General features: G+C 45.5%; 1 protein-coding gene across 1 annotated transcript in view; it reads left to right on the forward strand.

The window, feature by feature from the left end:
• Positions 1-16,029, forward strand: part of LOC142496605 (phospholipase A2 inhibitor gamma subunit B-like) — a 37,120-nt gene that overhangs the window by 10,890 nt on the left and 10,201 nt on the right. Inside the window, exon 4 of the mRNA XM_075603269.1 lies at positions 4,923-5,069. Within this exon, the coding sequence (XP_075459384.1) occupies positions 4,923-5,069 (147 nt within the window). The remainder of the gene's footprint in view (positions 1-4,922; positions 5,070-16,029) is intronic.

Raw genomic sequence — 16,029 nt, forward strand, 5'->3', positions numbered from 1 at the left:
ATGATTCTTGGGTACATTTTTGGGGTATTCAGCACCTCTGGACCCTGGCTACCTAGACACATTCTGTCCACACTTTTCACGCAACTCCCCCCACCCCCTTGAAACAAATACTCTAGCAATCCCTGCATGCTGGCATCCCTGGAAAGGTAAAAACACAAAAATTCATTGTCACTGTAACAGGGGACTTATCCCTGTTCAGGTAATGTGCCTCTAATCCAGCAGTGTGGTGGTTAACTGCTGGTAGTCAATTAACAAAACACCACCTGCCTGATTAGATGGCTTAGAAAGCCTGTCTTTTGAAACAGGAAGTGAGAATTACTTAGCTGTGACTGAGAGCTGAACTTGGGAGAGAGAGCAGAGATTGTCTTTGACTCTCACAACAGTCTTGAGCCCTGCCAGAAGAAACAGCAGAGCTGCTTACAAGACACAGGGAAAATTTCTAAACCTGTATGCTGATCAACCCTGGAGACAAGGGAGCTGAAGCAGGAACAGTGAAGATTTTCCCTCCAAACCACAAGGAACAGATAAGACTTTCATTCTTAAAAGACAGCTTATATCTGCTTATTGCATGCTATGTGTTTGGGGCTGCGAGAACTGCTTGACTAAGGGAGATGTGAATGATTGCATAGTGTTTCACTAGAAATACTCCCAAGTGAATAGAAGTTTGTTCCACCCCCCCTGTGTTTGGATAAATTTTCTGATGAAAAGGAAAAGGCACAATAAAGCCTTATTATAATTTCACATTATAAACGACTCCAAGTGTGTACTTCTGTGAACGTCCGTCTACAGTCACAAAAGTACAGGTTATTCATTAACAACAGTTAGGCTAAACAGCGGACACTTGAACCCCAACCCATGGATCAGAGGTAACCAAACGGGCTTAATCTTTATTAGTGAGACTGGTTACCCTCTCACCGTCACATATGAAACAAGTTTCCCCCAGGAGGAGCAGAGTTGTATGATGACAATCTACAATTTGTGCCACCTTGAGCAGAGAGTAGAGGATGCGGCCTATCTACAAACTTATGCAGAGTTGACTTCAGATTCAGGAGCAGACGCTCCAAGGGAACATTTGTCCCTGCACAGAGTTACCTAAGAGACTTACCTGGAGAGATGACCGCCCCAGAGGTGGTAGGCGCACTTCCGTCAGTGGTGCAAGAGCGGGACCACTGCTTGCCAACTGCTGTAAAGATTGCTGAGTTGAGCCTGTCATCCTCTCCATCTAGAGAGTCTGAGGCTGAATTGGAGGAAAGTGAAGAGGGGTGCTCCATCGTGATGCTCCAGCCAGAGTGTCATCCAAGTGCTGCCGCTGTGGTGGTGCAAATCACCAAGGGCAAGCGGGAGCTCTGTCCCGTATCTGTGATATTATCAGATACGACGGCGCTACCTATGGACCCTGATACCAATTAAGTGCTGGCAGTAATGGGCCGCGGTAGGCGTAACATAACTAATACCCCCATAGACATTGCAAAGGACTCAAAAGGTGTGATCAAATCTTCCCAGGACTGGAGAAGCTAGGCTGGGTTGGATGATGATCCTTCAGGGGGAGGAAGGGCTAAGTATACTGCTTTCTGAAGAGAGGGGTCATATCGGTCAGAGAGATCAGGAACACCCTCTAGAGCAGTTTCCATGTCTGATTTATCTGTATTAAATGTGGGGCAGGTATTGCCGAGGTGGGACACATGTTTCAAGGGTATGTTCCTCTCCAAAATTTCAGAGGGAGCACGGTTTAACCCAAAAGAAAAGAAAAAATATAGTGCACTCTGATGTGACAAATAATATTCATATACTGTATACACTTGGCTCGTATAAATTTCCTACTTTCATCAAGTAAGACATTTAAAAGCCTTTCTCCAAAGTGTTGTGGTTTGGATCTCTCTCTCTCTTGTGGTAGGTTAAGTTGTTCCGCAGGGTAAGGAAATAGCAGACATAGTGCAGATCAATTTGTTTAAAATTTATAAAAAGTAAGTACAAGCTATACTCACATACTCTAAAAGAATAAAGGGCTCAGAATAAAAATGAACGTTTAGAGATGGTGCTGAACCTTCTTGAACTCCACTTTTGAGTGGTGAGGGCGTTCCTTCACCGGTATGTCCTTGGATACTGTGGATCATTGGTAGGAGGAATGGGAGTTCTCTGTGGAAGAGATGGTAGAGGCTCTAAGAGAGAGATATAGAGACATTATACGAGGGCTAATATCATACGCAGGTCTACAAATAACGTACCAAGAAAATATCCCTCATGAGCCATTATATTGGATACTACCTGGCCAGGTCAGTTTTCGGAAATTAACTAAGATCAGCTGGGTTGAAGAATAGTAGTTCAACAGTACTACCAGTCCCATGGGTTTGATTACCCTTATGTCCCTGAACCGTTAATGAAGGAAGCAGAGGCCAATAGAGAGGAGTGGGTGAGGGATGCTGTCCTAGATTATCTGGCATACATGTGCAGTATGTCCCGGTACTATAATGAGGAAAATATATGTTACCTCATCCAAGTATGAAAGGTGGGGAAGAACATATATATGGACAGAGCGGAATACATCTCTGAGCGGGGACCAAAGAGGGTCTATTCTGTCACTGTTCCTGATGAGGAGGGAAGGTTGGTTAAGAAACCTGATTCAAAACACTACTAGTAAAGTGGGTACGGATTCTCCATATTAGGGAGGGATCCGTTTGTATTCCAGTCCTTTGAACAGTTATGCCAATTCATACAACATACAATTTTCTATAGCAAGCCCCCAAAAAACAGTACCTTTCACAAACATCCCATGCATGTCTTTACTCTGCAAAATAAATGACATTCAGTATCACTTACTTTAATCCCCCCCCCCCCTATACCATGGTATAATCCACCCTGAATGGTATGCAGGAAGGAAACGCCCTTTTCCTTTTAAACAGAGACTGCCCATGGCTGTGTAACATCAAACTGTGTTTAACATTAACTATAGCTGCATTATACTGACTGACCTCAGGACACCACATTAAAGGTTAGTAAAGTTTCAGATAAAGGAAACAAAAAAGATCGCTGGGCCCAGCAAAAAGCAAAACAGAAAGAATGGTGGTGCAAACATGCATTTATCTTCCACAATAGTACAAGCAGCCCTGTCACAATTACGCATGAATATCTGATACACAGCTTGGTAATTATGTGTCAACAATCAAAAGGGTTGCACCAAGAATCTATTCCGTTTTGGGTTATTAGACAATCTACAGATTTAGGTATTGATGTAATTTACTGAAACTCCAATAGGATTTCAATTTCAGCAAGGGATTGTTTTTAATTTTCAACTTATGTTGTTTTACTTTTTGTTTATGTGAAAATTGGGTGCGGGACAGTTTCAATTATATAATGTTTCACAATTAGAGTTTTCTAAAGGGACAGTCCCGCATCCAATCGGTGTTCTTGTTTACATGCCCATGATCTCCGGTTCCTGTAGAAGACCGCCCCTACCTATGATTATAGATGGAGTTTACGGACACCTAAGATGTGGGGCGGCTTTTGATATCCTCAATTTGTATTGGCTACGGAACGGGGGCACCATTGGTATTTAGGGATTATTGTTTGTATGTCTTTTTTACTCTGATAAAGCACACGCGAAACACGGTCTCTCCCCTTGCTGTTTTTATGTGCCGCAAATAAAGCATTTTTGTACCAGTAACAAGCAGTCCAGCTACTACTTTTTCCCTTCGCTTGTGTACTGTCTCACATACCCTGGCTTTACCCCACATTCAACCAGGGAGTATGGGAGTCAGGGATAGACATATGGGGCCTTAAGCCCTGGTGGTTGAGTCCAGGGACCAAAGTAAAGAGTATGCTGTGATGTGTGCTGTTGCTGTATTTGCTGCAATATAGAACCAAGTTACTGTTTTATACACCTGGCTGAGGATGCAGTTCTTCAGGGAGAGGGGGATAGTGCTTTCCACAGGGGACTGCACTATCTATGATAGACCCTGTGGGAATGGAGGTGCAGTACCACCAAGAGAAGAACCACTGAAGCACCTAAAGCCTGTCCTGTCTATCCCCAACAACACCGACGGATGCTCAGGGCATCTGTGAGCAAACAGGTAGCACCAACAACAGGTAACTGCAGTAAATCTTCCTTAGGGTAGAGGAGCACGGGTTACAAATAGAACCAACAACCTTATTAATTTTGTGTTACCCCCTTCCATTGAATGCATCAAGCTCCAAACTATGTCATTTTGACAAGTACCTGTATTGGAATCTTTATGAAGCAGGAATAAGGGAAAAATGTATTTAAAACAATGTAATTTGGATCAATCCTGATCATGCATCACCTAAGAATGTGGGGATATTTGTGAAGCAATTCTATGAGCTAATGGGGCAATTACCTAATGAACATTTTAATTATATGCATCAATTATATAATGTCCTGTCAACTTTCTTCTAGTGTTTCCATGTTCCCATAACCCCCTCCTTTGCCTTGGAGTCCTGCAATACATTGTATTCCCCTTCTCTAGTAACATGGTAATTTCTGTATGAACTGGAGACTTGTCTCACATTCTCACAAACAGTTCTATACGTCATATGAGTGATGTATGAGCATAGAAAGCTGTGGGACATATACAGGGGAATGTAACATGCTGCTCTGCAATATTCTTGCATTATTTCATGTAAAACAAAGAGTTCACTTCTGATGAAAGGATAAATAATTATTTTCTTCTCTTTTGAAAATGCAGCACGTAAGTAGTTGGGTTAATCTATGTTATTCTGCAGATGATTAAGCGTGAGAGAAATGCTCAAATGTAGCTGACATTTTGAGCTTCTTTTGATTTATACAGCATATGGTGGAGTTTGTAGATCATTTGTAGATAATTTTCCAATGCGGTGAGTGTGGAGTCCAGATCTCTTTGGCTATGAATATGGACATTAACCTCTCATTTCCTAAATTATTTTCACAGACAAACAAGAATATCATGCAATTAATAAGGGCTGTGCTGAAGAAAAACTGTGTGGCATTAAAACCTATTTAAATAATGGTGAAATACAAATATATGGGCACTACAATTGCTGCTCTGGGGAGAACTGCAACAAAGACAACTATAACTGTAAGTGCACTGACTATTACGAGAAATGTAATTTAAAAAAATTCAACTGAATTGAAAACCCATAAGAAAAAAGACTTTACCAAACTACTGCACTCAATATTGACTCAAAATTATTAATTCAAAATATTATACAAGAAATGTCCATTATGTATAAAATATATGTAGCATCCTCACTATTTTCCCCCATAGCCTGGCACATACTGTAAGTCTTAGTAAGAGTAGGCAGTGCTAGGGTTAATAATTCGCTGGTGACATCACATCTTCTCAGTTGTTGAGTGTAGCAATTTACAGGCACAAGTCTGGGCTTGTTGAGGTGCTAGAAGAGGGGGAGGGATAGTTTGGCTTCTCCTGCTGTATGTCTAAGTGGGTTCTGCAAAAGACAGTTAGTTGTTCCTTTCACAGGAGACCAGGCATTTACACCTTTTAGACCAGGATCATAACACTGAGCAAAACGAGTTGATGAAATAAATTGTCATGTATTCACTTAAACAGGCAAACACACTATGAGACACAAAATACATGAGAAAGACACATGTACTGGGGGTCTGGGGTAAAGAACTAGCGTTTCCTGGTAGAAATACTCAAAGAAACAAACTTTTTAGTTGACTGGGACTTGGCCCGAAATGTCTTGGAACTCAAATCGGCAGGAAGTTCCTGACGCCACCGCTCTCTTTCTTCTGGAGGTGCTGAAATCCCTTGACCGGGAGTTAGTCCTAAACATCCTGGAACTGTTTTTGGCTTGCAATCACAGCCGCGACCGCTACGTTCATTTCTCAGAACTTGGCCCCTCAAAAAGTGGGACTTAGAGAAAATTCTGCCTTGAAATTACTGAAGCCGGCTCGCTGCTATTTCACCAAGAGCATCTTTTGGTCGTTTAAAATTTGCCGCTGCTGTTCTGGTGCGTAGAATCTGCTTTCCGGATTGGCTGAGGGATTCTTATAAAATTTCAGAGTTCATTCATGAAATACTACACCCAATCCGAGCGTGGGAAATTTCCTACCAGCCAACAGAGCGATGCCAGTTTTCTGAAGCCGGGCAAGCTGATCTTCTGCATCTATCAAGGGCATGCTCCAACCTGGCACCTCAGCCACTTGGTAAGCAGAAGCCACCCCCTGGTTTAGGCTCCACTCAGTCCGGGAAGGGAAATGGTAGTCCGAGGACTTGCCATTCATCCCAGGATGTGGGTGCTCAGTCCAAACCTCCTGCCCAAATGCTCTTCACACCTCTAGCATCATCCGAGGCTTTCATGTCCGATGTCTGGGTAGTCACAGGGGCACCAAGCTAGTAGCCCAGTGACTCACCAAGAACATCGGTCCAGAAAGACCCAGCTAATAATACCGTGCATAAGCATATATGTACTTTAAACACACTGTGTAATAAAACCATACATTTATATACTTTTCCTAAGTCTTATGGCTATGGGAAATAGAATAAGAATTTGCAGTTTATTCCTACTAGCCATATTCCCCACACACTATACTAGACAGACGTTAGCCGGGTTCTGGGTGACCTGGGTATTAACTGGGCTACCCCTCTTAAATTAGGGACCCCTTTACCATTCTGGGGATACCTCACATTCCTATGCACCATTTAACTTTCTTGTCCGTGCTGAAGCAGGGAATCCTAGCGGTGAGTCGCGCAAGTGTTTTCAAGGGGAGATTTTGCCGGATCAATGTGTCTCAATGTATCCGAGAGTTTGACCTGGTACCCGGGTACATTTTAGGGGTCTCGAGCAACTCTGGAACTCAGCTAGCTAGACACATTCTGACAAGACTTTCTCTGTAAAACCCCCCTTGAAGCTCATAGCCTAGCAATCACTGCTTGCTGGGACTCCTGGAAAGGTAAAAACACATACATTCTTTATTGTTGCATAATTTTATACAATGCAATCACTGGGCTCAAGAGCTGACACTCCCAAACTCATTGATCAGAGGTAACCAAATGGGCTTAACCTTTTATTATTAAGCCTGGTTATACCCTGTCCGTCACAATTCCCTCACCTAGGAAAGTGCAGGTTCATCCCTCATCTAGGGGTGAGTTAGCTGAAAAAATGTAGACTGCCTGGGAGCCTAAAGCTCTTGTGATGAACAGTCAATGGTCATACAAAAGAAGCAAGACCTTTCCAAGTGAAGTTCAGGAAGAAGGAATATTTGTGTCTGCAGGGTGCCAGGGACTAGGAAGCCAAAAGGAGACCGATCTGGCAGTGGAGGTTGGTGGACCCAACTCCTTGTTAGTTGTGGCCTTGAAGTGGAATAGAGGCTAAAGCCTGCATGGAAGTCCTTTTTTGAAGGGGAAGGGTCAAAAAGGGAAATTGCCCTACAAGGTACATTAGGAAAAGTCTGCCTAATGATTTGCTGTGTCCTATGATATGCTGTGAGAGTCCACTGTGTATGCAAGATGTACGGTTGCATCCGGATCGGCATAGGCCAAGACAGGGGCTTCAATGAGACTTTTCTTGAGCTTGGTAAAGGCCTTCTCGCAGATTGAGGTCCATTTGTCCCCGAATGGTCTCCGCGTGGTTGTGGCTTTGTGTCAAGGTTCTTCTGGGTAGATTTTTAACAGATTGTTGAGGACTTTGGCCTTGCTAGAGTATCCCTCTATGAATCTTTGGTAGTAACCGCAAAACCCCAGGAAGGATTGTAGCACATTATTGGGTCAGGGTCAGTTCACTACTGATATAACCTTAAAGGGGTCGGTAGCCACTCCTTCCGAGGACACGATGTGGCCCACATAGTTGACCGAATTGCGGCAGAAGCGACATTTGTCCAAGGACAACTTTAGGCCATCTTTTCCCAGCCAATCCAAGACCTTCAGAAGGCGTTCTTTGTGCTCTTCTAACATCCATCCGAACACGACGATATTGTCCAGATCGACCAGACATTCCAGAGGATTCATATCCCCAATGGTCTTTTCCATCACTTGCTGGAATGTTGCAGGTGCACCACTTGGAGCATCCGGGTGAACTGGTAAAACCCTAGGGGGCAGACAAATGCTGTCTTCTCCTGGTCTTCGGAGTTCATGGGTGTCTGGTAGTACACAGACTTCAGCGCTGAACCACTGATTACCAGATAAGGCGCTGAGGATCTCCTCAATCCATGGCAGAGTATATTGATCGGGGACCATGCTGTGATTCAGGGTGCAGTGGCCCACATATAGGCACACATTCTTCTTACACAATAGGAGAGACATAGGGGGCTACAGGATTCCATTATGTTGCCTGCCGTCTCCATCTCTATCAGAACGTCCCTCAAGTCCTACACATCAATGGTGGTTATGTGTCTGGAACGCTCCCGAAATGGATTGGCATCGTTCAATCAGATCATGTGTTGAGCACTCTTGCTGCAGCCCACATCCATCTCACTTGTGGAGAACACCTCTTGGCATTCAGCCAACTTTTATCTCAAGCGCTTCTTCCATTCTGGTGGTAGGGATGATTCACCCAAGTCAAATTTCAATCTGGGAGGGGTTTCTTGGACGGTAACACAATTTATGTGAGCTAGAGATTCTACTTGCACCACAGGGTATATTTGCCCCAGCGCTTGACCGATGTCAAACCATATAGGACGAGGAGAGTATTTCTGGATGGTCATCTTGAACTGGCGAGGAACTGAAGACTTCCACTCCTTCAACTCTTGCACCGCCATGGCCCGGATATTTTGGTACAGCAGCCATGTGGCTCACTCCCGTGGTGGAATCTCTGTTAACCCCTTCTCAAGATTGAAGAAATGTCCAAATCCTTCTTGGGCAGAGATCCTATAGCACTCCTCCTTGAATACGGGGAGAATATGCAGAGATGATAGGGGTAATTCTCCTGCTTCTTATAAATAGGCCGGATCAGAGCCCGCACCACATCTGCTTTGGTCCCCAATATGATGGGGGAATTTTAATATTCCTGGGGCTCGGGACACACCAAGCTTGCCACTTCCATGGGGTGGGTTTTGTTGGTGTTGAGCTGCGGTGGCAGTTAAAGCAACGGTTGCTTTGGGTTGCATTGAAGCCAGGGTTTGGAGCCAAGCTCAGAGGCATAGTGCGTGTCTGTCATGAAGGACCCTGGGGGGGTATTGTCCAGAGGACTCTTTTTTGCACTAGACTTCTTGGAGGGAGTCGCTTTACTCTCCCCTTTGGAAGATTCCCTGGATGTCTTGTGATTGTGGAAATGCAATTGAACCTCCTGCTTCCTTATGTGGCCCAGCAACTCCAGGAAGCTGGGCGGTTTCTCGGCCCGAGGGATGCCTCGCATCATAAGAACTATAGTGTGAGATGGTAGAGATCCTTTCATAAATTGCTTAAATCGGTACTGATTCACTACTGTGGCAGAAATGACTTTCTTGGAGAGTATTCCCCATAAGGATAGTTGTAGGCACCGGACAATGTGGACAGCTCTTCTCCCTCCTTCTGCCAGAGAGCACGAAACAAGGCCAAAAGTTAATCTTCATCATCCTCAGCAGTATAGGCCTGGTTGAGGAGTACGACCAACTCATGGGTGGTGGCTTACCCCTCTGTCTTGCGGTGCATTAGCACAAGTTGGGCTGCTTGGGGCCATAGGCACTCGAATATCCGTTGCCTCTTCACGGCTTCGGAACAAGACCATTCCTCGTGCACGTGCAGGGTATGTTCCCTCCAAGTCCCAAACTCTTCTTCTCCGACTGGATTGGGTGATATCCCGGAGAAAGCTTTTAGATTATGGTAGTTGTGGGACTGCAAGAACTGCGCTAGACCCTCAACTAGTTGCTATAGTGTTCCCCCGCAGTCCAAGACTCTGGTCAACCAGTGACTACTGACGTCAGTCAGCAAAATGCGTAGAGCTTCCATTTCCTGCGCAATAATCCCCGTTCCAGAGGAGAGGAGACCGCTGTACTACGTACCTGTTTCTTCCCCCGCATTACCGGAAGCTGTCAAGCCTCAAACGGATGTGACGTCAGACGCCGCTCGAACACTGTCTGACTGCGGGAGTATTGGAGAGACGGTCCGGTCACCACTTCTCTAGCATGAGATCCACTGCTCCACTATTTTATGTGCCTATTTTACTTGTACACATTGTGAGTACATTCCTTACCTTTTATTTCGATATAAACCTTTTTGCTGGTCTGCACTATGGTCTCTTTTCTGCTGTGTTTCCTCATGAGTTAATCCAGAGTGCAAGCCCTCCTGAGTTCCTGCAACCCTGTTCCCTGATACACGCTGATTCTTCACCTACTTTTTGTAAGTAGGTAATTCATATGAGCCAGGTTTTTCGTTTTGCCCATTTTTGTGATTTTATTGCACCATTATATGTTTATTCTTTTTTTGGGGTGTTCCTGATTTATCGCTCCCTTCCTACCCTGGATCAACCGGTGACTACGGCAGTTAGACTGGAAGTTGTGGACTGACTCTGGGCTAGCTTCTTTCCTGCTGGGGATATCGGAAGGGTGTGGGATTTCAGCCCGCAAAGGGGCCTCGGGTGTTGGCCCCGGACTGAAAGCCATGATTGGTATCGGTAGGGTTGGGTATATCAACGGGCAAACAGTGGGCAGGGTTTCTGGAAAATGCAGGGCTCGGGGGCCATCATCTTCACTTAAATTTGTTGCCTGCGGTAACTACGACTTCACTCAATCAGTAGGTAGGGTCCCATTTTCAGCCTAGGGGTCGTCTCCGGCTAAACCAGGAAACCGCCTTAGGGAGGTGCATACTTGATGTTGGGTGTGGTTGCTGGGACATCCCCCTCGGCGACCAAGTGCTGTGGATACTTTTGGAACTCCACAGCCCACTGATGGACATCTTGTTTGGAGGTACAAACATAGTTTCTGAAATTTTACCTATAACTAAAGGAACTATGCGGGTAACTACGCGGGCTGCTGTACCTGTCTGCTCATAGGAGGCTTAAGCCTCCGCCTCTGGGAGCCTGGGGTGAGCTCTTTCTCCTTTGCGTGCATCGCATCCACCTATGAGGGATCCCAGCGTTGGCGGGATAACCCTTCACAGGAACCAATACACAGAAATAAGCAATACACCACATGATGTATATAACTAAGCTATACTGTACAAACACTAACACAGATAACACACACTAATAATATTCTGAAAGTATAATGCAGGGACCCCAACACTTGATGGCTCCCCCAAAGTACTGATGGTGCCATGGCACCAATTTTCCCTGGTGTCCTGTCCCAGCAATCCCACTCAAATTTGAGGTAGCGCTACCCCCTGTAGATGTAGGTGCACGTTGGTTACCTGCCTTAGTACTCCAGTATGCAGGAGCAGCTTGGCGTTGTGAGTTGGAGCAGGTCCAACGTAGCGTGGCCTCCAACAAAAATCCCCTCTCTTCTAAGGGTCCTGATCCTCACAGTGTGAGCTCCAGCTGGAGGGTCTCACACAGTGACTCAGGGTTCTGTGGCCTGGTCCCAGGCTGCAGAGCGTTGTGTGACCATCTGGTCACTGGCGTGGTAAATTATATTACTGGGATGGGTCCCTACCTGGGTCCTTCCCTGCAACACTCCTCTATAGGTGTCTCAGGGCCTAACTGGGGCCGAGGGGCAAAGTCTAGGCATAGTCCAGGAAGCACTGCTCCCTGGACACTACCTTCTCCTTTGGCTCGTCCGTTCGGACTAACTTGCAGAATTTTCACCCGCTCCTTTAGAATGTATCTATGCCATTGGTTGGATCAGCCCACGTGATTTCCCTCCCCTCGAGTATTCTGGAACTTGTAGTCCCCTTCAGGCTGTGCGGAGCCAGTCCAAGAACTCCAGTGTGCTATTCCCGCAAAGCATTCTGGGAATTGTAGTCTCTATGAACTTTTGAATCCAGTTAAAGATGGCCGTCAATCCGGTCACCACTGTGCATGCACTGCAGTCTGAAATGGCCACTGCCACCTCTCCCTACTCGTGTTGAACTCCAGCAAGCAACCAAGCAGTTTCCCCTCACCGAAGGTAATGAGGGAGACTCTGCTACAGAAGGAAGAATAGAGCAGAGATCAGAGCGGCCTGTGTGCGCAGGGTAAGCGGAACTGAGGTGGCAGAGCTTTGTGTGATGGAGGCCTCATCCAATCGGAGCATGGGAGTTGGGGGGGAACTGCACCATTAGGCAGAGGCCTCTAGGAGAGTGTTGCAGGTGCCGGAGGGGGGTGGGGGGGGGGCGTGGCTGCACACTATGGTGGTGGGTGACCAGTGGAGCATGCTGCTGATGTCGGAAAGGAGGAATTAACAGTGGGATTGGCGAGGGACATGAGGTGGAAGCAGCGAGGGGCGGGGACTGGAGAAGATACCGAGGGAAGGGACAGACACACACGGCTGACAGTTGGGGCTGAGCTCTGGCCTTGCCACAGCCTGGTGCTGGCATATCCATGTCCGGTTGCCGGGCCATAGATTTTTTTCCCCCCCTCCCTCCCTGCAGCAGGCGCTTCGCTCTGCTATTGCTGTGGCCTCCCGTGTAGGCCCCGCACCCACACCGGAATATTGTGCGGCTTGAATACACTGCATCGTGCGCAATGTGCAGGGGAGGAGATGATCTCAGATGCATGGGGGGATGTGAGATGCAAGGGGGAGGATGTGAGATGCAAGGAGGAGGATGTGAGATGCAAGGGGGGGGTGTGAGATGCAAGGGGGGGATGTGAGATGAAAGGGGGTGATGTGAGATGCAAGGGGGATGTGAGATGCAAGGGGGGATGTGAGATGAAAGGGGGTGATGTGAGATGCAAGGGGGATGTGAGATGCAAGGGGGGATGTGAGATGCAAGGGGGGGATGTGAGATGCAAGGGGGTGATGTGAGATGCAAGGGGTATGTGAGATGCAAGGGGGGATGTGAGATGCAAGGGGGGGATGTGAGATGCAAGGGGGGGATGTGAGATGCATGGGGGATGTGCACTGCAACACGGCTACGCTGGTATTTGTTGTTTGGGGCAAGGCTCAGCTCTGTGTGCAGGTCTCCCCTGCTCCTTCCCTTCCTGGTTACCATCGTCTGGGCAGCGGGTTCCCCGCTGTCCTCCTGCTCAGAAACATAGAAAGCCAAGTCCATGTTCTAGCTGGGTCTCGGCTGCTGCTTTTCTTGCACTGGTGGAGACCAGCCCGGGGCTTGCACTCCTCTAGACCACCAAGGCTCAGCTTGTGCAAGGAGGTGAGGATCCTGGTGGGGGAGGTGGACAGGCACAGGCTGCTACTTCTTCGCGAGGAGGTGGAGGTCAGCCAGTCAAACTTTGCACCTTCCATCCCGACATTTCGCGATCCGGAGGTCTCTGCAGCTTTCCACATTCAGAAAGTGTCTTGAATGTGTTTGTTTATGTGTATGAGAGCCGGAGAGAAGGGGGAGCACAGACGGAACCCCTGCAGTGGATCACACCACAGAAATTGCTAAAACAGTCCTGGCTACTTCGTTTTTCCTGAAATGTAACCTTCCCCTGCTTTATGAAACAAAAAGCGATCTTCCTAAATGTCACTTGGATTCCCCTTTTGAGGGCAAATCCTCCAGCTCTGGATTGTTGCAGCCCTCCGAGTGTGACATGTCATAGCAACTTGACATCAAGACGTCACTTAGCGTCCTGTTCTAATATATACATTCTAATAAAATAAATGTATTTCAATTAGGAGAGGCTAGTAAAATTACATTTATTTACATTACAAAAGAGGTGTCTAAGAGGGAATATGATAAATAAGTAAACATGGGAAGGATGCTGATCCAGGGATTAATCCGATTGCCAACTCTTGGAGTCAGGAAGGAATGTATTTTTCCCTTTCAGAGACATCATTGGATAATGTGTCACTGGGGATTTTTGTTTGCCTTCCTCTTGATCAATATACTGTAAGTATGGATATAGGATAAAGAATCTGTCGTCTAAATTTGACATAGGTTAAAGATGATGGACGTGTGTCTTTTTCTAACCTACTATGTATCTGTGATGGTGAGGGGGTAACCAGGCTCACTAATAAAGGTTAAGCCTTAAACAATACTCTCCCATTTAGGGTCACTAGATACACAGATACAATTATACACAGTTTTTAGACACAGCTTAACTGATAGATGGGGGACAGCGTCCTCACAGTCCAGGCAATTCTTCCTGACAGCGAAGGTCATGAAGGGGGCGTCCTCCCCAAACTGGATGCAAGGGAGCAGCGATACCCCCAGCCTCCAGGCTCTAGGAGAGAGACTGAAAAAGCAACCCTCTCTGCTCTAATACCCGTTCTACTAATTAGGAGGGCAGGTGAGGGAGAACTAGACCCATTGTAATCTATGTCCTGGAGTTTCCATCCACCGGCCTGAGTAAATGTGAAGCTGTGGAAGAGATCATTTTGCACCATTCCTGCACTTTCTGACCTAAAATCGGACAGAAAGCTGCCTAATATCCTGGGACTATATCACATATATGTGTAGTTTTAGGTTAACACTTACCATTAATTGCATCTCTGTTTTCTTTTCCGTGTGTGTGTCTTTTCTATATATATTATATATATATATATATATATATATATATATATATATATATATCAATCAAATAAAGTAGCAACAAAGTGATTAAAAGATCTAACCCTAATAGTGAATAAATTACTTATATTGTTAAGACTAAACCCTGTGTAGGTGCGTGTGTGAACAATGAAAAAAATATTAATATATTTATAAATGTTAAATGATATACATAGACACAATATATACCACAATCAATATATAGTGCAAAAAATGTGCCAAAAATAAAGTTTATCAAACCAGTCCTTTTAAACCAGCCATACTGTATGATACTAGATAATTGATGCTGGTATGGGGGTCTCCGGCTGCTCTCAAAATGGATGAACCACATCCAATGGAAACCTAGTGGAGAAAAATAAGAGAGTGCGCACACCCCATAGTGTAAAATTGTACATTTAATGGTAAAAAATGAAGGAGGGGGGGGGGGAGAAAATGCACACACAAGGATAAAAACAATGCAGGCAATTTGTGAATTATATCGCCACCATCCGGTTACTCTGCATCAGTAATCCACAATTCGAAGCTCCCTCAGGGCTGTAGGGACGATATGACTGTTGCAGGGATCCAGAGAATAAAATCCGTCTGTTAGAAGTCCCAGAGACTGCCTCCTGAATTCAAATGGCCGCAATGATATTCCGCGCTCGATGTGGCCTCCTCGTAGCGTAGCGTCGTAGTGACGTCATGACGTTCCCTGACGCGTTTCGTCACCAGACGGCGACTTTCTCAAAGGACTAATGGTAAGTGTTAACCTTAACAGAGTATCAGGGACTAAAAAGACTGGGGACAAATGAAGAAACCACTAGGTGATATCTCTGAAAGAAATAAAAAGAGGCAAAACGTGGTGACAGTACTATACGCTTGTATTAGATAACTGCTCAAAAGACATAAGCTACTTACAAAGTAGCAGATTTTTTAGGCATGTAGGATAGACAAAATCCTCTCCTCACTGCTGATCTGTATGGTGGCTTGTCCTGGATCCACGTGGAACGCCGATACTCCGCGCGATGTAGCAGATACTTCTGCAGCTGCCTCCAATCTCTTCCTCACTGTTCCCCAGGTCTTGCGAGATTGAGGGACAGACGTCTGTGTTTTCTTTTCCTTATCTATGCAATACAATTGTGTATAGTTTTAGCACCGTGGCAGCATTTACTGGTACATTTTTTAGTTATATTGTTTAAAATTGCGCACCTAGTTATTTCTATACATATATATATATATATATATATATATATATATATATATATATATATATATATATATATATATATATATATACATGTAGAGGTATCAGCACCCTTATTATCATACAGACAACCCCATAATCTCAAGAATATTATGGTGAGGAGTAAAGTATTCAGCAGTACAACTGAATGCGGGACAAAACCATGCCAGGACCCAAGATGCAAAACCTGCGCAATGCTCTACACAGCGGACACAATACAAATACCACACAAGAATCGGGAATACAAAATCAGAGGAGGGTTCACCTGTTCCTCCAGCAATGTCGTGTACCTCATCATGTGCATGAAAT

The sequence above is a fragment of the Ascaphus truei genome, chromosome 6, assembly GCF_040206685.1.
Source record: "Ascaphus truei isolate aAscTru1 chromosome 6, aAscTru1.hap1, whole genome shotgun sequence".
Classification (NCBI taxonomy): domain Eukaryota; kingdom Metazoa; phylum Chordata; class Amphibia; order Anura; family Ascaphidae; genus Ascaphus; species Ascaphus truei.